Source organism: Lasioglossum baleicum, chromosome 15, assembly GCF_051020765.1.
Source record: "Lasioglossum baleicum chromosome 15, iyLasBale1, whole genome shotgun sequence".
Taxonomy (NCBI): Eukaryota; Metazoa; Arthropoda; class Insecta; order Hymenoptera; family Halictidae; genus Lasioglossum; species Lasioglossum baleicum.
The window spans coordinates 10793475-10815439 of NC_134943.1; the positions used below are offsets into that span (position 1 = coordinate 10793475).

Genomic DNA, 21965 nt, shown 5'->3' on the forward strand with positions numbered 1-21965 from the left:
TTGCGCGCGCATGTTATATGGCGACGATATCTTGCCCCAGTCCGTCAGATCATAGCCCTCCGTATTTTGCAAGAAGCGATTGTCATCGTACTGATTTTCGTATTCGAACGGTTCACCGAGCGATCGACTGGCGAGTCGAAATTATTTTCAACAAATTTGTTCTATCAAATCGTCAAGACGAAGCTCAAAATGCCATTGGTAAGTTTCCACACTTTTCGCACCGTCTTCTTTCCCCTTCTTTCCACTGTCAATCTCGCGAACTAAACACTCTCGTTTCTCGAGTGTTTCGAACGTTGTAATTCGAATTCCGATTGAATGTTTTCGAACGTTGTTGTTTCTCGATCATCGATAGAACCTCAACTTTAAATACATGGAGTCTCTCGGCCCAATTTGGGTGCGGTTTTGTGGTTAGATATTCTGACGCTCGACTTTCGCGATAGAGCAGAGCGGTTATCCTTACGCAGACAGATAACGATTGGGTTTAAAGATTGTTTACTCCAGGAAAACGATAAACGGAGGATTATTCAGTCTTTTTCTTTTCAGGGCAATCACGTTGCCCTTACACCCCTGGAGGATATGTCAGCTGGCCTGGGGCAAGGGGGTGGGGGGCCACCTCCAAATTGTCAAAAGGTTTATATACAACGTGACTACAGCGAAGGTACCATGGTCAAGTTCCAGACAGGGTTTCCTGCGCAGTTAGAGAGCAGAGTATGTAATTCAATTAATCTCTCTCGTCCTCTTTCTCTTCAATGTTTATATTCAACATTCACTGGATCGGACAAATTGAGATTATCAGATTTCGTAGGGTAAAGGTACCAGTTTTCGGACATTTAGAACGACTTGAAAGTTCTTTATTAATTTGAAGGCATTCTGCAATTTATTTTGCATTATTCCCGATAAACGATCGATTATCAATCTTTTTCAGATCTTCTTCTTCAGATCAATCTTGTTCAGAAGCAAAAGAAACATTAACGAAGTTTTGGTCCTATTTATCGGATACAAAAAGTTTGCAACAACAAATTAATTAATTGATTTTCTCTTTTATGCCATAGCACTATAATTGGAAACGAAAGTTTTGAACTAATGTTTTCTATGTCTTAAATAAAAATTATTGCAATACTTTCGATTTATATATACCAAGGGGAAATATCAATTTTATTTTTAAAAATAAAGTAATAGTAGGTAGTTCGTGTTATTTTTGGTAACTGGTACCTTTGGCCTATGTCAGGCCTGGGCAATGCTGGCTCACAGAACAGATGTGGCTGCTTCTCCTCTTCATCTCCACTCCGACTCTTCCTTTAGCACGAGCCCCACGATGCTGCACCAGCTGGTTGCTCACTTTCAATTCATTCTTTACCTGTACCTGAATCGTCGCTATCATAGAAATTCAAGGAATTGGTAAACGTTGCTGTGTCCATGCCTCACAAGAAGTCACTAGAACCGAAAGTATCATTGGAGTGACCCAGTCGGACAGCTTGATGCCGCATTCCTGCCGAATTCCTGTCAGGAGACTTCTTGTGAAGCACAGAGAGTATATGTACATCTCGTACTGACTTGCGGAACAGGCGAAGATGAGAAGCAGCCACATCTGTTCATATTTTTGCAGAGAACAATCGAAATCGGAACACTTATTCTAGCAGATAGTATTTCTAAATATGTAACGAACTGATAGTACATCTTGTCCCTATATTATTTTCTACTCTAGCTGGACAGACAATCGTTCGAGCATACGGTCACTCAGTTGAACAACTACTTTGCCGAAGCGGAACGGGCCAGTTGTTCGACGTATTGTGAAGGCTGCTTGGCCTGCCTCACCGGTTATCTAATTTACATATGTACAGAGACTCAGTACGAAAAGTGTTTGCGTAAGGTGGCCAAGTTTGTTAGTGAACAAAACGACAGAGTATATAAGCCTCGTGGGCTGTTACTAACTGATCCGACGTTGCGCGGTCTTAGGCTAATAGAAATCTCGATATTAGATAGACCTGCGTCGTGACTGCACATTAGCCGATCCAGGGAGTTCTTTATGTGATCCACGCAATTCTGCCACTTTTGCCAGGATCGCAGCCCCCCGTGTATGAGCCATTGGTGTGTTTCTGGACATAACCACTTTGAGTTCCGATCTTCTTCGACTTAATTGTGCAATGTGAATTCTGCAACGATCCGTGAATATCGACAAATTATATTTTCAGCGAACTCTAAACTGCGAACATACATGCAATGTTGTTTGGAATTCCTCGAATGACGCTTACCTTCTCTGATGATACGTGGGATAAATATGTATACTAGGTGGAAATTTTTTCATTTACGACTTCGAGCGTCGAGACTAGAATCTTGGTAGACGTACTCGCAAGAAAAGGTTTGTCTGTGCAACGACAGTGTTTAATTGCATGTATGTTTTTCGACCGAACGAATGTAACTTCGTTCGGCGTTCATGCTCGGACGTTGCGTGGACACTCACGACACCATGACGTTGCGTAAGTTGAATTTTGTACGCGTACAGTAATATATACCGGTGTAAACGGAAACGATTCTGCAAAGAAACAACAACGTACGTAAGAAAGAAAGAAAACGAAGATCGAGCGAACCGTCTGAAACACAGAGAAAATGTGTACGCGTTGTTTCTTTTTGCAAACGCTAAGGTTCGAGCAAATTTTTTTTACTGTTCATTTAAAGACTTTACCGTCATCTGCATTTAACAGGCGACACCGCGAGCCAAACTTGAGTTCCATGCGCTGTTCTCCATCAGGAACAGACCTGGCCCTCAAATTTGCATTCACCAGCTCTCTCTCAAGTAAAACGAGAAACGTTATCCGGCATTGTGAGCTTTGAAGCTTCTCGAAGACAACACAGAGCGACAACACTTCAGTTTTTCCTCTTCCACGATCTTATCTTCCATGAATGCTTGCGTTCGATTAATTCGAGCATATATGTACGGGTCAAGTTATTCGCTTCTGCCGTGGTCGACAAACCTTGAAACGAACACAGAATTCGATCGAAATTGCTGGCACATAGGTGTTTGCGCTGAGAGATCCTGGGATTGGCTAAGAAAAATTGTACCGAGCGAAAGAAGGAAAGAGAGAAAGGGACGAACGAGCACGAAGAGAAATGAAAGTGGTGAATTATATTTAGTAGATTATATTGTATTAAACAAAAAAACAAAAAAAAAAAACGATTCATTGCGCGTACATTGTGATCAAGGATAACCAACACGAGTATGCACGTTGTGCGGCGTTCGGTGCATGTATGCCGTATGCATGGCGATCATTTTTTATTTTATATTTTTGTACAAACAACCTGTCGGTTACGCATCGTGCGAGCGACTCGACCGTGTTTGTTCGTGTTACACGCTGGTCGCTCGACGTTTCTCTCGGGGTCCGTTCCTCTAATTCGATTCGTTTGAAAGGAAAAACGGGATGATCTCAAATGCGACAACTATTGATTTCATTGTCGTCAAGCGTCCACGAATACTATATACACACATATATATATATATACATCATTATAATGCCTTTTTATGTGTCCAGCGTCGGGGTATGTAGATACTTATCTACCGCGCACAGTTTCACAAAGAGGAGTAAGGATTCATTTTATACTGCGGACAATGCACGGTCTCGTCCTTGGTCACAATGAGCCCGCGGAGCCTGCCGATGGAAACTTTGCGACTGGGATCAGCGAATAGGAGAGAGACATGTGCATGAAATTTTCCATGGCTTGGATTCTTGATATTGATAGTGTTCGAGGCGTTCGACTGTGCTGTCCCATTTGGAAAAAACGGGTGTGCAACGTATCGTACAATCATCATATGTTCATCACTTAATGAGGCTTTTATACCGTCGTAGCGTTCAGTTATCGCACGGTTGTAATGTACAGTTTCTCGGTTATTGTACATTATACTGTTATCAGACTAACGTATTGTTATTATACAATTATCATATACGCCAAAGTAATATCACACTGTTGTATCTTACAGATTTATCATACGCCAGCATATTTTTATCATACAATATCAGACAGGAGTCACACGATATCATGGACCGTTGCCGAACACTATCGGAGCTCACACGGTCGGCATACGCCAGCATGTGTTTATCATACATTATCAGACAGCAATCACACGATATCATATACTGTTACCGAACACTATCGGACCTCACGCGGTTGGCACTCGCCTAGTTAGCATACGCCAGCATATTTTTATTGTACAATATCAGACAGGCGTCACACGATATCATGTACAGTTACCGAGCACTATCGGAGTTCACGTTGGCATACGCTGTGACCTAGCTATCATACGCCAGCATATTTTGATCATACATTATCAGTCAGGAATCACACGATATCATATACAACGTTGCCCAATACTATCGGAGCTCATGTTGGCATACGCTGTTGTCTGATTATCATACGCCAGCATATTTTGATCATACATTATCAGACAGATATCATACACTATCATACGTCGTCGAACACACAATTATTTATGAACATTCTCCGATTCCGTTACCAAGTAGGGCTCGAATGCTACCATACTGCTGACGAACACTATCATACGATTACGTTCTATCGCCTTTGTACACTATCATAGGATTAGTAATCCAGTTATCATACAGTACGATATCACGATGTGTTCAGTGAGGCTGAGGCGGGGATTTCCAATGGGACAGCGCGCACGCTCGCGTTCCTCGAACAGCCATTAATCAAGGGATCAATGAATCTCGCCAAATAGCCGCGTCACTGCCACGACGTTTGTTTCCGCGTGATCAGTGAACAGGAGAACGGGGAACGAGGACGAGGGAAAAGGAGAGGTTCGAAACTCAGTTGCTCAGGAGCACAGATCAAAACTGAGATTGGACAACGGTGTCCTAGACGATGATGTTTTGCCACCGTCGTCGCAGAAATTGCATCGCGCCAGGCTCCGCTCGTATGCAGCGACTCACATATACACACTTACACTAACACACACGGACACACCTACACAGAGAGACACGCGCGCGTTGCATAATGTAAATAGCGAATTAATTGCCGACAAAATGTGTACTGGAGAGGGAAGAAAAAGAACCGTTTGTTATACTTAATTTAATCGTAGGACCAAAAAACGTTTGCTGATTCGTTAGCGTGTAAAAGGACACCGTCGTTCGAGTGTAATTTCTAAATGTTTTATTAATAAAAACAGCGTAAAAGCCAGGAGTACATTATCCTCCGAGCGAAACAAGTGTGGAGTCAACTGAGAGAAAGATTGAGGTAACGAATGACAATCGAGAGAGAGAGAGACGTATGATTGAGAGAGAGAGATAGAAAGCGGTATTTTGAGCACATTCAGATCTTTATTTAATCGGGCGCAATAATCCTCTCGACAGGCGTGCCCTCGTTCCTAACTGTAAGACTAGAAACCAGTCTCACTCGTTGCACTGAATTCTCGTGTTCGCTTGGAATCGCCACAACCGAGCATCGCGGGGATAATAATATCTGTAGCGTAGTTTCGACGCACGCATTTTCATTGATTCGCTCCTCCGATACAGTACCGGATAAGCGGTTCTCTCGGTTTGTTCAGCACCGTTCAACCCTTCGCGAACGACTCTCGTTTTACCGTCCGGAACCTTCTCGAACAACTTATTCGATGTCGCGTGTAAAACATTTCTTAAAAGACGCCGCGGCTCTTCTCGTTCGTGCGCGAGGTAATTGACTACTACTCTTCGCAAACTCTTCGCGTCTCGACATTTTAATAATACATTCACGGAATTAGTATCTCATTAAAAATATCCCGAGGACTATGGTGATCGTTGATGACTGAAAAAACATGACTTCTAAACATCCGCGATCTCGGAGAACACAACTGCACAATAAGGTTCGCGTTACACTCTCGTACATATAGTTACAATCTCCTCTATTCGTACATCTTTTACGTGTGCCGGTGCGACAGAGACGTAACAACAATCGTTTACAGTGCAACAAACAATGCACAAACACATATTTCGATTTCCGTCGAGGGCACAGCGAAAGTTCGTGCAGGGATCTTCTGGTCTAGACCGTCTCATCGAACTTTTCCGAGTCCGAATACTGTACGAACAAATATACAGGGTGGTGCGTTTAAAAGGATATCGATCACCTTGAAAACTTCGGGAAAGGACCTTGAGAAAAATCACTAGACAGCGGATCTTATCCATTTGTGGCTCCAAAAAATTTTCAGAAAATGCTAGAAAATAAAATTCCACAGAATTTCGTACGATTTTTATTTATTTCATATCTACAAAGACGACTACCACTGAAAATAACATTTCACATGACTCCACTTTCTTCAAATTTGCCTACAAAAATTGAAAATAGTCTAGCCTAGTGATCACAAACAAAGAGGAGATGTTTAGGTGGCTACATTTAGTTGGACCACCCTGTATAACTCGTGAAATTTTGATTACTTTTATACGAAAGAAAACAACGTATGTACTTCAAGTACCCAGGAATACGCGTGCGAAATCTTCCTGGTGAACGGCCTTCGAAAATCAAAAAGGCCCCGTTAACGCGCAACTGTGACGCGGTTTCCTTGATCGTGTAAGAATATCGAACAAACCGGCAGGGTGTTCGAGCACGTTCGTCCGGTACTGTGCCCGTTTCGCTCTCGAACGTCACAGCCGTCGATCAGGACGCTGATAATCCCCGGTAAGAGGTTGTCCAATCGTCGTCGGTGGTTTTCCTGCTTGTCGATGTTCGCCTTGGCCGACGAAGAAAAACAGAGGTGTAATGAAATACAGGAACGACGGGTCAACACGAGGAGCCCGTGGCTCGTGTCCTCGAGCCTCGACCGTATAAAAGTGGAATGCGAAATCGTGTTATCCGTTTCCGAGTCGTCGACGAGAGACGGTCGGGTTTCGGCGCAAGGCCCGGCTGCCCGTCCGTCTCTGACGTAACCGAAATCATTATTGATTCGATCGAACCGACGTAGCTCGCCGGCCAACCGGGATTCGTCATTTCCGAATGCTTCCGGTGGAACGTGTCACGGTGACGCAACGTGTCCAGGTGTCCCATCGTTGTCTCTTTGCCCCCGTTGAATATATAAAAATGCCCTTCGCCGCGAAACAGCTCCATCCCCCCCGTCGTGCTTCGATAGCTAGCCTAAGGTTTATCGAGATATACAAAAAGATTGTCAAAATTGAATCCGCGTTTCTCGGCCGCCGTTCAGCGTTCAGCCCAACTACCTAGCCATCGACTAAACTCTGAATTACTCTACTTTCGTCAGACATGAGCGCGGATTGCCCAGCGGGGCACTGCCCTGGCCCTGTTGAGCAACGAGGCCACGCCCACTCGGGGCTCTCCGCAAACTGGGGGCAGGGTAGTCTTCCATCGTTAGGGTATTCTTCTTGGTAAAGTACCTTCTGCCCATGCCCTACCTTCTTGCCTCATTCCCTAAGTATCACGAGCAACGCTTCTCGTGGTCGATTCTACGTCTCGTTCCAACCAGACCTAGAGTCCCGTCGATTTCCAAGTTGCCTCGCGTTGTCTTGGTTTCTCTTAGCTTCTTCGATCGAGGGGATCTCCCGTTTAGGAGTTCTCCTCGTTGCCAGCTGCTCTCCAATGATTCATACCTCTGCGGTACGTCATTCGCCTGATCAGCCGACCGCCCACGCGACTGGGCGGCTAGAATTGACCTTCCAGAGTACGATTAACTCGCCCTCGATCTCGTTCACAGACTCTCCAGAGTAGTCGACGTGAGACGTCAAATGAGCAAGCACAGTTTGTTACGGCTCTTCCGGTCGGGAATCAGCGCCTTCGACTTCGTCGTGTCTTCCGGAGTCCCGGTTGCGTACAAGGATCTGCTGATACGGTGTCTGACACCTTTGCTCAGCGTTCGACCACCCTTCCTCAGGGACGCGAATCTGCCGAGGGCAGACTTCGGCTCTGGAGGACTGTCCTTCTTCTCGGCGTGGGCGCAATTTAATGTCGTCACCGTGAACTCGATGTCCTTCGGCTCGTAAGAGACGAACTCTTCCACCGGTTCGTCGATCGTGTCCCTGTCGATCCAGGTCAGACCCATCTCCACTTTCTCAGCCAGGTCCTGCCAGTGCTTCCTGTTCTCCATGGTGCCGTCGTACAACGGCATGATCCACGGGAACGTCTCCGACATAACCTTGTACAACGGCAGACAGATCACGTCGATGAACCCGACCTGCATCTGGGGAAGCTCGTCCCTCTTCTCGCGATCCATCATCGCCACCGGCTGCTGGTTCAGCTGGAGACGTTCCAGGTCCCCTTGGTCGAAGAACTCGTCCGCTACCAATTTAGCTACCCGGTGCTGCACCTCCCACGGCTTCGCTATCGCGCTCACGTCGCAGGCGGTCATCATCATCCCGCAGAGCACTACGAACAAACACCGCACATTAGGGTTACATCGTTTGCTATGTTATTGGGGCGCTGGCTTCTCAAGCAATTCAGGGGAAATTGGGGAGACAGATCTTAATCTAGCGAACCTGGGTCGGGAACAGGGGTGGTCAACCTGCGGTGCATAGCATTCTTGCGTCTATACTTATTCTTTAAAAAGAATTGACGCATGGTATGTGACAGGTTGGCTACCCCTGATCCAGGAGAAGCTTACGTTCTTTCTTCTCCTCGCTCTGCCAGTCGAACTCCCCATCGTCTATCAGCTCCATGAACCGATTCTTCTTCTTGAAGTAGACCGCCAAGTCGGTGGATAGAATTGCGCTCTCCACCACCCTCATCACCCTCCTGTAATCCTGCATGGACAGGTTCTGGAAGATGTTGTTCAGGTCAGAGTTCAAGATCATCACGCACTGATCGAAATGATGATGTTCCATCGTGCTAGTAGAGTAGAGGATTGCTAACGGGGATTCCGTTTTCGTTTGGAACGCGTTGTTCGTTCCTCGGTGATCCAAGTCGTGGCATAGACAGGCCACCAGGAGTCCTAGGATCTCCAGGTCGGTCATGAATTGCTCCATCTTCCCGGTCTTCAGCATGGCGAACATCGTCTGCGCGACGTTCAACGCGTGCCTCCAATTGTGGTACTTGACTGGTCTGTTATTAAGAGGAGAAGTCAGTTTCTATGTAACAATGTCGGATGATCAGACTGCGGATGTTTATCTTTTTAGATCTGAAGCCGCAGTTTGCATCAATGAGAATTGGTTTTCAGATTACCTGTAATTTTTCTTAACGCTCAGTATCCACCTGCACAGAACCTCGTAGGGTATGTGGAACTTTTGGATCAGGTTACATTGCTTGAACATCCGAATGGTAGCTCGGCAGGTGTCCTCATCGGTCAGATCGAAGTCGATGAACGTGAAGCTGTACAGATTGAACGTTTCCGCGGACGGTATCGGTTCCGAAGTCAGTTTGACGGTGTCGTCGTTGCTGGCGGTCGCATGGTAGCTCAGACATTCGAGAGCCACCTTCTGCTTGGCCATCAGTTTGCAGGCGGACTCGTACATCTGCGTATTGTGGATCCCGAGACCGCAGAAGATCGCGAAAGCCTCGAAAATCGACACGTCCGAATCGGTGAAGGACGTTCCGTTATCCTGCGAACGAAATTATCCTGTCACTACTTGTCCGAATTAAAATTACGAAACGGATTTGATGCGTTTAAAGCAGTGGACATGTTAGAAAAATTTGAGGACATCCATGTATTATTTTCAGCTAAATAGGATCATTAAAAGAAGAAGACAATTTTTGTGTGACTTCTGTGTTCTGCGATCAATGCGAACATGTTTTACTTTGCATAAAGAGGAAGAACAGACCTTGTTGATCAGCTGAGCAACACCGATCACAGTCCTCTGACCGTTCACAATAGGCATGCAGAGGATGCTCTTGATGGGTTCATTCCCCGATTGCATCACGTCCTTCTTCAACCAAGTAGCAACGTCCCCAATGTTCAAGATCTGTCCGGTCGACGCTACGTATCTAGCGATCTGACCAAGAGGACTTGCCAGATCGTTCGCGTTGGGTCTATAGACCTTGCCCTCCTTGCTCTTGTTGTCCATCTCGAAGATGGTCGTGAACTTGTTGCTGTCGTTCGAAGCCTACGAACATTCAAGTTGTATGTCTTTGTCGAAACGAACAGGGTAAGAGATTGAACTTTTGGGGACTATTATATACAATTTGGTCTACTCACGTGCTGTTGGAAAATGTCCTCCATTTCGATGTTGTTGCTCTGGGCCGCCAGGAAAGAGAAAAACACGATCAGACTTACGAGTTCGAGCAACGGGAGCCGGTCTCACTCACCTCTCGCCTCGACAGCGGCTTTCTGCTCTCTTGCGTCGACTTTCCCGGTCGTTCGACGATCTTTTCGAGGTGTCCCTGAAATCAGACTCGGACCTCTAAACACGCTCTTTGACACTCTAGGAAGTTCTAGGCTCGTATCCTTGCAATCCTGGAAACGAGTCTAGCCCCCCTTAAGTGCCACCAGAACTTACCGCCTCGCCGCAATCGAGATCCAGAAGATACACAGCGCACCTCTCGCATTTGAGCAGTTCTTTGGCCTCGGTCATGATCTTGGTGACGAGGCACTCGAGATTGTTCTGCTCCTCGAATATGTTCCTCGCTAGGTTCAGCAGAATCTGGTTCCTCCTGTACTCCTGGACAGACAGCTCGAACAGCTGAGCATTTTGTATACCGATCCCGCAGAACGTTAGATACCTGGAAGAATTGATTTCAACGGTTACACAGGGACCATGATCGCTACACCAACAAAACCAACCATTGGCGAACCTTTGGAACACTTCCACGTCCCTGTCGGTGAACTCGTTGCTGCCGTTGGTCTTGTTGATGATCTGCGCGACCCCGATCACGTCCCCCTCGTAGTTGCAGATGGGCATGGACAGGATCAAGGTGGTCTTGTAACCGGTCCGCATGTCGATGGTGCTGTTGAACCTCGGGTCCTGAAGAACGGATTCGAAAGTTGGTCTTATCACCCTAGGAAATTCAGTTCAAACGATGCTTTCGATCGTTCGGACCTTGTAGGCATCCTTGATGTTGATGATCTCCTTGGTCTGAGCGACGTAGCCGGCGATCCCGATCCCAAACGGGATCTTGATCTCCTCGTTCTTAGCCTTGCGCACGGCTTCCTCGATTTCGGTGTCCTGCGTCACGTCGAACAGCTTTGCTACCAGGTATCTATCCTCCAGAGGTCCTTTAGCTAGGAAGAGGCTGCCTCGATCAGCGTGGGTCAGCAGGCCGACATTCACCAGGATCTTGTGGCAGAGTACATTGATGTCCAGCTCGTTCGCTACGTCCCGGATCAGTTCCATGAACAGGTCGCTCTCGTCCAGCCTGTTCAGCTCCTCTCGACGACCCACCAGCGACGAATACGTCCTAAATGGAGGACAACGGATTTAACGACTGCGCCATCTTGTTCTTTCCATAAAACAAAGCGGGGCCAGCTAGCGAAAGACTTGAGGGGGTAGACTCGTTTTTCCAGGATTGCAAGGGTGCGGGATGTGCCTCCTCATTTCTCGATAACGCAAAGATGGAGTTTTTTCGTTTGGAGTATAGTAAAGTTTGGAGTAATTTGCTATTTTTACGTTTACAAGGCGTAATCTGCATTAAAAGCTGTGACAGCTTTTTTTTGTTTGAGGGCGGCGGGGGAATGTCACTCTCTTACGCACACCCCCTCCTCAGATGATGTTCGGAGGGGGTAGTGTGGGACTCGGCATCCCCTAGATGGAATTTGGGGGAAACGGGACTATAGGGAGTATACCCCTACCCATACCCACTAAACAACCCCCACCGCCCAAGGCCTCTTGGCGCGACCAGCTCTTCGCAATACAACGCCCCACCTACCACAGAGTTAACCACTCCTGTTCTTGGCTTTTTAAAAGCTGTGACAGCTACATTCTGCCGAATAATGCAAATTACGTCTCGTAAACGTAAAAATAGGAAATTTGGGGGGCGGCCTAGATTGGTCTTTTATCTAGCGCTTTTGACTACTGAAAACCCCCATCTTTGCATTATCGAGAAATGAGAAGGCACATCCCGCACCCTTGCAATCCTGGAATCGAGTCTCTCCGCAGCACAGTGTATCGCAAGGGTGGGCATGGTAGGGGCCCCTCAAACGCCTGCTTCAGGCGTGTAGAAGTGTGTTTGACTGCTAGGTCGAGTTGGATTCACCTGTTAGGACTCTTGCTCCTCTTCGCCGGCGAGCTGGACTCCAACCACGTTTGGAAAATGTCCGACGTCACGCTGTTACGCTTGCTCCGGACCAGAAGGTTCTCTTCTTGGTGCGAAGTCCTCACTGGTGATTTGCTTTGGGGCACGGTTGGTACACCCTGAAGACGCTGGCGAAGCTCCTGGCTAGCGTTCTCGCGCAGCCAGGTCTCGACCGCCTCTGGATGCGCTTCTAGGTACCTTTCATCCAAAAATACTCGGTCTGTACTGATATATCGATGGAAAATATTATGTTGGCCCGGTTCCTTCTATTTCCGTAGTTATCGGACATGATACGTTCGATCGACCAGACATTCTCGAAAATTAGTTGTTGGTTAGAATATGTCCGATACCGGGCAGTGAACTTCTACAGGCTGATACAAGTATCTTGTACCGGCCATTGAATATTTACAGACTGATACCAGATACCTTGCTATGGCCATTCAACTCCTACAGGCTGACACAAATACTTTTCAACTGCCATTGAACTTCTACAGACTGGTACAAATACTTTTCAACTGCCATTGAACTTCTACAGGCTGATACAAATACTTTTCAACAGCTATTGAAATTCTACAGGCTGATACAAATTCTTTTCAACTGCCATTGAACTTCTACAGGCTGATACAAATACTTTTCAACAGCTATTGAACTTCTACAGGCTGATACAAATACTTTTCAACTTCCATTGAACTTCTACAGGCTGACACAAATACTTTTCAACAGCTATTGAACTTCTACAGGCTGATACAAATACTTTTCAACAGCTATTGAACTTCTACAGGCTGATACAAATTCTTTTCAACTGCCATTGAACTTCTACAGGCTGATACAAATACTTTTCAACAGCTATTGAACTTCTACAGGCTGATACAAATACTTTTCAACTTCCATTGAACTTCTACAGGCTGACACAAATACTTTTCAACAGCCATTGAACTTCTACAGGCTGATACAAATACTTTTCAACTTCAATTGAACTTCTACAGGTTGATACAAATATATTATATTTATTCAAATCCTGACAATACAATTCTACAGGCTGATACATATATCAGGGTGATCAGGGTGATACAAGTATTTGATTCTGGATGACTTTCACAAATACCTAGCATCGAATAATTTCCATAAATTGATAAAAAAGTTTGGTGCTTAACCCAGATGGTGCAACGCACCTTTACAGCGTGATACAAATGTCTGGTACTCGATAACGAATATTTACAGACTGTCAGTAATATCAGATTCATGGTTTACACAGGAGGTTAAGGACAGAATAAATAAACGATGCATCTTCTAATAGTGCATATACGTAGAACGTGTCTTACACAAGTCTGTGCACGGAATATCGGAAAACAATGGCGAATGTAATTACCTAATGAAGCGTGCATCGTGCACATAGTGTATTTTATACAAGGTGATACGAAACTAGGCATAGCCACAGAATATTGAAGTTTATTGAACAGTTCAGATGTCCTTACCTTCCAACTTTCTCCATAGTCAGACCATCCTCTTCGTCGTACTCGTGTATAGTCTCCTGGCAGGTGATCCTCTTGCTTCTGCAGAGCCTAGCTATGTCCGCGTCCTTGACATCAGTCTTACTACTTGAACTTACAGGTAATTTTGATTTTTCTTGCGGGGACGCCTCCATTTTCTCGGTTTCCTTGAATGGATCAGGTGCGTTCGGTTCCTCGGATACTTCAGGGTTCGGCGAGCACACCAGCTGGCACTCGCTTCTCTCTGCAGACTTCGAGGACATCGGTTTCGTCGAAATTTTCATCGTACTGAAGCTCTCTATGTTGTCATTGTGATTCACCTGTTCGGAAAATTACAGAAAAATTTTCAAAATCATTTCCAAGAACATTTTTTAGCAATGTTTATTTGAGATCGAGAATGAAGAGCGGCGGAGAAGGGTGAATATCATTTGAGATTTTTTCACAGAAATTTTTACAAGCCCATTTTATCATGGAAAAATCTCCAAACCATTTTTAAGAAAATTTTTTAGCAATATTTATTTGAGATCGAGAATGGAGAGCGACGGAGAAGGCTCGTGCAAATAAATATCGTTTGAGTTTATTTTATACAAAAATTTTTACAAATCCATTTTATCATGGAAAAATCTGCAAAGCATTTTTTAGAACATTTTCAAGTAATGTTTTTTGAGATCGGGAATGGAGAGCGACGGAGAAGGCTGAATTTCGTTGGAGATTTTTTCACAGAAATTTTTACAAGCCCATTTTATCATGGGAAAATCTCCACAGCCTTTTTAAGAACATTTTCAAGTAAAGTTTATTTGAGATCGAGAATGGAGACGGATGGAAAAGGCTGATGCAAATAAAGATCGTTTGAGATTTTTTTCTGGGTTCCGTCAAGAAATTCGTACCTCTGCATCTTTCGGCTCCGGCAACTTCTCGTCCACTTCGTCCTCAGACTCCATATCATCTTAGGTCTGAATTAATTACCATTGAGAGCAATGGTAGGGGACGTCTCCGCTTTAACTCGCGGAAGTTGAGAACGAGGTGAGGACACTTCACATTGTACTCGCGCCGCTTTGTTAAACTTTACGTACTTTCTGAGCTGTGCAACTCTCGGAACTCTGGGTCTGGAATAAGCATTCGTTTCGGTGAACTTGCGTCGGTTAAATGACGGCATTCCGCCGAGAGAATTGAATTTTCTACAGGAAAACAGAATTTCGAAAAAAAGAATTATTCGTCCCCAATGAAAATAGATCTTGTTCGTAATTAGTTCGCTGATAATCACACCTCGGAGTCGCTGTTATTTCCCTCGTGTGACCCATAAAACGATTCAAAATCGATTTATAACGATCATTGGTAATTAGTTATGCCAAGTTACTCTCGATACGTTTCATTTATTTACGCACCCAGCAACAAGTTCAGCGACAAAGTGTGGGGGAGGGAGGAACGGCTAGAGATCCAACAGTTAATAGGTCAGTATAAAAATAAGGACGCACAAATAACCGGGTAAATAAATAATCTCATGTGAATAAACTTACGAGTCGTCGGTGACAATCTCTTTAAGAAAACCCGTCGACAAAATTTGCACGTGGAATTCATATGTCGGTTTGGATAATGGAGGTTCCACAGAATCGTGAATTAAACGAGAAAATATGCTGCGAATTGCGTCGTGTTTGGGCTCATTTTGTTCGGAAAAATGTGGCGGATCGATCCGCAAGGAAATAATGCAGAACAAAATGGTTCCGCGATCGTCCATCCCGCGTGGGGACGAATCGATTGTTCCATAAGATAAAACGTACAGAAAATTAATGAAAACGAATGGATTTCAAGTTCCTTAAACCTTTGTCATAAGTAGACTGCGGATCTTTACGCAAAATAAAAAATGTTTGCATCGATTACAGGACACAGGAGCCAAATAAAAATTGCATTGTTCTTTTAATTATCCTATTAAGCTGAAACTGATACATTAATGTCCTTAAATATTTTTAAAATGTCCACTACTTTAAACTACAGATACCCATTTTTGTCATAAATACATAAAATCCGCAGCCTAGTCATAAATGTGAAACGTTAGGCGTCAATCAAGTGCTTTAGCAGTGAAATGTTGTAGAATTAGAATAGTGGCTCGGTTCCACATGATTTGGGAAGATTATTGGCAAAGTGTCTAGGCGACAAACATTTCAGTGAGTCCAAAATGAACTCGCGTTTTATTTTCGCGTTTAAAGACGCCGCTAATCGCGTGCACCGCTCGCCCGACTTGTGCAACATCCCCGTCCACCTTCCATCCCCATTTCACCGTGTTTCACGGAACCGATGGGAACGACTCGCGTGGGAAATCCTGGTCTAATCGCTGAATTATGAAATTGCGCGATTTGATATTCAACGGGTCGTCCCCGGGTTTTCTACCGAAAATAACCGGCTGCAGCGCAAAACAAGCCAGCCATCCGTTAAATTAACGTCCGCCGTCGGACCTACATATTTACCAAGACGCCACGCTGCCTTTGTACTCGCCAGCCGTCGCAGCGTGTCGCCATTTTCAAAGATAAAATTAAGGAAGATCGATAGTCCTTTCGAACCGTGCCGCGAACGGAATTCTCCTATATTTCGCTTCAGATCCCGTTGAACAATTCTTCTGTAACATTCTGAGAAATTCGACTGTATCTCAATCACCGTTTCCTCGCGATCTTAATTCGTAGTTCCCTCTTATCTTTTCGCGAGAGTATGTTTAATCAGTTCAGAAAAATGAAACAGCACCGTAATCTTTAGCAAAGTTCTTATTTTATTGTGCCCCCTTTGAAAGTGTGAAAAACGCACGGTCTGCTGGCGACCGGCTGTCCGCAAAGGGATAAAAAAAGAAAATGCAATACCACGGCAAACTTTATAATTTAACTTGCGTCGAAGTACGCGAATAAATATTCTTCGACGGCTCTTCGAACGGCTAACGCGCCGTTCAAACAATGATTGCGCAAGGCCGGGGCGCACAAGTTTTATGCAAGACACACTGGTACCGGAGCAATAAATTGTCATTTCGTTAATATTGAATCTGAAGAAACTGTGCCAATAAATCCATCAGTTTCCCAAACAACAATCTGGTACCAGCTCTTATCAATTCTCCACCATGTGGATGTTTAAATAATAATTGCACGGCCGTTTACTTCCAATTTTCTAGAATTCTAATTCTGCTTTTCGATAAGAAATTATTTGAACCATCATAGAACAAAGTGGCATAAAACTTATTTGAAATGGTAAGAAATTGACTTTCATTTTCGCTTGAGAAAACGGAATGACTTTCCAAACGAACTATGATTCACATTCTTCAATTTTCCATCCACACGTTTGACAATTAAAATAAGAACAGTATAGACTTTCCGCGTGCATAAATATCCACTATCAATAATAAAGCAAACATTGAATTTAAATGATGAAAAAAACCTTTTTAAAAACCACGCTTGTATTAAAATGTACTAAGAAGGAGAAAATAATTTTTTTCCTGGTTCTCCATAAAATACCGAATCCAGTTAAATGATTAAGAATATTTTTCCCCAAAATTTTAAGCAATCAACTTCAAAATTTCTTCTGTTATAAAATTGGTGTCGGAATAGATAGAAAAATGTACTATTTAAATAAAATCGTGACATTAGTGACTATAAAAATAAAAGCGTGGAGCGCTAAACTATATTGATGTAATCTTCGTGGGCGCTCCACGCTTTTATTTATAGTCACTAATGTCATGATTTTATTTAAAATATTAAACTTTGCTATTTATTCCGACACCAATTTTATAACAGAAGAAATTTTGAACTAATCGCTTAAAATTTTGGGGAAAAATATTATCGATCATTTCACATTTCGGTATTTTATGGAGAACCAGGAAATAAATTATTTGCTCCTTTCTAGTGCATTTTAATATAAGCGTGGTTTTTAAAAAGTTTACTATATATATTTTATTTTAATATTGAATGAAGGTATAATAGCCAATTTGATAGTATAAAAATAGTTTCTTTTATTTAGAAGTATAAATTAATTCATACTCTTTGAATGGCTTGACATTTTGGGGATGAATATTCAAAGGATAATATAAAAATTCAAATATAAACGGTAAACTAAAATATAAGCGTGGTTTTTAACCAGTTTTTTAAATATTTTATTTTCTACTTTTATTCTCATCGGAAGCAAATGTGTATACGATGTTTCAGCAAGATTGGACTATTGGAAGAGGTTTAAAATTCGATTACAAAATTTGACGCATACAATAACAACACGGCAAGTTAATATAAGCGTGGTAATAATGAAATGAAAACAGTATGGACTTTCCGCGTGCGTAAATATCTACGATCAATAATAAAGCAACCATTGAATTGAAATGATGAAAAAAGATTCTATTCGATCACGAACATACCTGCAAGAACAAGTTCGAACAATTCTTTAGGAGAAGTTCGTGCCGGAAGTCGCTTAAAGAGTCACTTCCTCGCGGTAGATCGAAGCGATTCTCTTCGGAATTGCCAGCCAGCAGTTTATCGGTCTCGTAGATCACACATTTGTCTCGTGGGGAGATCGGACGTCGCGCGTTTCAGTTGATCTTCAGTGAGTTTGGTGGCGAGTATTTCGAAGTTTGAAACAACGAGGAAAAGAGAAGCTTGCGCGTGTCTCTCGGTTGGCACCCTCGTTTTTCACTTACGCACCGCTTTTACTGCATCCCTGGGCCTGCAATCGAGCGAAAGTTAATCCTTTGTGAGGCTCTCCATGGTTGGCGTCGAGGTGTCCCCATAATAACTCCATGCGGCTTCAGAAAAGAAGGATCGCCTGGCAGAATCTGATGCCGGTGGAACGAGCACAAGCTGGGCAGAGATTCGTGACACTTTTCGGACGGTTCTTCACGCGAAAATGTGCGAAATCTGTGGAACGAATTTTTCATCGCGCACGTTTCCTCTCTGGGAAATTTCACTCATTGACAACTGTTATGAGCGATAGATATAACTTTTTCTCATCGATAACTGTTATGAGCGATCGAAATAAATTTTTCTCATTGATAACTGTTATCGAAATGCACTTCTCCCATCGATAACTGCTTCGAGCAATCGAAACAGTTTTTCTTCATCGATAACAGTTGTCGAGGAGGATCCAATTTTTTGGACACTAATAAACAGACTGCGGATTTTATCCATTTATGACAAAAATGGGCACGTACAATTTAAAGCAGTGAACATGTTAAAAATAATCATGGACATCAATGTATTTGTTTCAGCTTAATAGGATAATTAAAAGAAGAATACAATTTTTATTTAGCTCCTGTGTCCTGCAATCGATGCGAACATTTTTTTATTTTGCATAAAGATCCGCAGTCTACTAATAACCGTTATTTGTAACCAAAAGGTATAAAAATCTATATTTTTTAATCGTTTTGTTCTTCGAATTTGTTTCTTTATATTTTGTGCACATTATCTTCAATTTCAATAATAATCAACTTTTTATTATTGATTTTTGTCGTAGAAAATTTTAGAATAACTGTTATTTTTTGTCCCTGATTTAACGATCATATTTTAATGATTTTAATAGGTGGATAATGATATAATACAATAATGTATTTCAATCTTTTGTCACGTATAAAATCCACATTATTTTAAACTAAATTAATTCAATGTGATTTTCACGATATTGTGCAAAATGGACCGTTAGATAGTGCTTGTTATTTCAACATTATTCTCATTATATATCATAATTACGGGTACGTTTATAGTCATTAACGAACGTCGCATTAATTTCGAGATACAGGAGAGACTTTATTTTTTTTTTTTACTATTTTCCATTTCTGCCATGTATAAAATCCACGGTTACATTATGCAAATTGTCCGAGCAAATATTGGTTTTCACCGAGCATTTTAAATTGCATTCCTATGTACACTCCCGTTCGTAAGTGACTGGACACTTATTCAAAGGGTATGCAGACCGCAGTTCCTAATCTTTTCTCCAACATTTCTTCATATAGTATATGTAAATATTTAATATTGCATTCAAATATAACAGCTACATAATCAAAATAAAACAATCAAATTAAGCTGCACCCTTTCTTCATATAGTATATGTAAATATTTAATTTTGCATTCAAATATAACAGCTACATAATCAAAATAAAACAATCAAATTAAGCTGCACCCTTGTGCTCTTTAATCACCATTTTGTTGAAGATGAGTTTCGGAAACTCAAAGAAAAGCGATCAGCACAATGCCTGTAGTCAGTGGCATTAGTTCGCCAATGTTTGCAGAAACTTCGCAAATCCGAATTGAACAGTATCAAGCTACAATTAAATTCTATCGAACCCCGATTATCCTGTGAAGACTACAGAAATTAAATTACTCCCTAATGACGGTGAAAATACGCCGGAGAAAATGTCCCTAACAGTTTCTTCATCTGCGAATTAAATTATCCACGAAGCGTGTATAAAAATATGTTGGACAGGATTCGATATTCGATTTGCCTGAATGTTTCTTTATCTGTGAACCAAGTCACCCATAAACTAGAAAAATACGCCGGACAAGGTCCGATTCGATTTCCCTAAATGTTTCTTTATCTACAAATGAAAATACTCTGGACCAGATTCGAAATTCGATTTCCATGAAAGTTTCTCGCAACGAAATCTCGTTCGACAGTTTTATTTGTGCACGTAAAGTCTTCTCCGCGTATCCCGAAGCATAGTATAGCGACATAGCGAGGTTTCATTGGCGGACGAGGATCGCCGAAATTGTTTTACGCTGCGAGGAAACATTGCCTGCTCGGCAGGACCGTAAGTTAGAGGTTTAAGGGCCCGAGGATTTTTATTACTCTTCTCTGGGATCGGTTTCCGGCTTCCTGTTGTTTCTCTCTATCCTCGAGCTCTTATCTAGGGACTGAGAAGAGGGTCAATCCTGCGTGGATCCCGTGTATGGCCCTTCGACACTCGGAAACGTTTCCGCGTGACACCCTTCTGGTTTTACGAGTCTGCGTTCGTTCCACTGACAGCGCAACTCGAAGGTAACGATGTGCGGTAGAGCCTCGATAGTTGCGCGAGACCGGAGCCGATTTAACGAGGCAGCCGTTCAGCATAAACTCTTACAATTCCTCTTACCAGCGAAATCGAACTGAAATCCGAGCTCGCTCATTCTCAGTTTCTGTCGAACAAACAATCTCTTTCATTATTTGAGAACAAGGTAAATAACAAATGAAATAATCTCTTTCGAGTAGAAATTAAATCGTGTGATTCACGAGTGAATTAATTGAAGTTAACTGGAACCTTTTGTCAAGTGTTCTGTTGATTCGAGCGATTTTTTCGTTTAATTCTCCGGTGAACCGAGCATCTACCGCAGCGAGCAGTAAACACAACTGAAGAAACGCTGTTTGCAGTAATTATTGGAAGATAACGGCAAGAGGATGACGACTTGCTCGCTGCTGGGCTTTTGTTAGTTTCCATTTTGAGACCGGTTTCGAGAAATTGTTTCGAGATGATGAAGATTGTCCCGAGCTTAAGGGCCATGGCCCGGAGCTACTGTTTATATTCCCATTGGGTTTACTGCTTCACTATGCTGTTACCTTCGAGTGTATCTCAAGATCAAATGAGAAAGGGCTCCTCCAAGTTTGCTGTATTCATTTTTCATGCCCTCGAGTGTCTCTCCTTTTCTTCGGGACCTTATACTTTCGAATTGATGCATATGGAACGGTGAATTCCAATCCACCACTTCTCTCTTATAATATTTCTTTCTGTTCTGACGGTTAGTATGTTTTGCCGGGGGAATTACTCGGTCGTTGAGATTCGGTGTTGGTAATTAAATTAAACGAGTTTTCTTACCGTGACTTGTGATTGCAATGGGAATAAATTTCAGTGAATTTACGAGAAACGAAGTAGACGAATTTCTGAGTGGGAGAATTATATAATATGCAAGGTTCGATCAATTGAATAAGTAAATAAATATCATGAAGCTATTGATGGATTTGCAGTGGAGGTATTTTTCTAGATAGAATTTATCTTGAATTTTCATGAAAATTTGTCCGCTTCCGAATAAAAACAACACGGAGGAACAAATAATTTCTACAATGTACAGCGACATTTTCGAATTGAAGCCATCGATGACAACGAAAACCGAAGCGATTGTACGAATAACGTTTTATTTACAGTTCGTATACAGCAACTCAGCCTTTCGCCGAGTTTAATCAACAAATGAACGAGACTCGATCAATTTTTCATAAAACTCTTCGTTTCTGCTATTCCTTCGTCGCGACGCCAGGCCCCGGATGTATGAAAATGGAACAAAATCCGAACTATACCTAGTGGAACAACAAAAACAAAAAAAAAACAACAGGTGCATCGGAGATCGCCCT

General features: G+C 42.9%; 2 protein-coding genes across 3 annotated transcripts in view; one reads left to right on the top strand and one right to left on the bottom strand.

The window, feature by feature from the left end:
- On the top strand, positions 1–5187 carry LOC143216133 (golgin subfamily A member 7). Its single transcript, XM_076438953.1, has 3 exons — positions 1–198; positions 544–708; positions 1706–5187. Exons 1-3 carry the CDS (start codon positions 190–192, stop codon positions 1994–1996), a joined length of 465 nt encoding a protein of 154 aa, XP_076295068.1. The 5' UTR covers positions 1–189; the 3' UTR covers positions 1997–5187.
- Pde6 (phosphodiesterase 6) overlaps positions 3147–21965 on the bottom strand; it is a 25332-nt gene continuing 6513 nt past the window's right edge. Inside the window, exons 2-14 of one of the 2 annotated variants that reach the window (XM_076438882.1) lie at positions 18016–18320; positions 14525–14743; positions 13623–13957; positions 12109–12345; positions 10956–11313; positions 10711–10880; positions 10416–10638; positions 10225–10299; positions 10115–10153; positions 9741–10022; positions 9145–9521; positions 8588–9024; positions 3147–8352 (exon numbers count right to left, since the gene is read on the bottom strand). In XM_076438882.1, coding sequence (XP_076294997.1) covers positions 7712–8352; positions 8588–9024; positions 9145–9521; positions 9741–10022; positions 10115–10153; positions 10225–10299; positions 10416–10638; positions 10711–10880; positions 10956–11313; positions 12109–12345; positions 13623–13957; positions 14525–14578 — 3228 coding nt within the window. In that variant the 5' untranslated portion in view covers positions 14579–14743; positions 18016–18320 and the 3' untranslated portion in view covers positions 3147–7711. Of the gene's footprint in view, positions 8353–8587; positions 9025–9144; positions 9522–9740; positions 10023–10114; positions 10154–10224; positions 10300–10415; positions 10639–10710; positions 10881–10955; positions 11314–12108; positions 12346–13622; positions 13958–14524; positions 14744–18015; positions 18512–21965 lie in introns of both variants that reach the window. The other variant, XM_076438883.1, reaches the window with a different exon arrangement.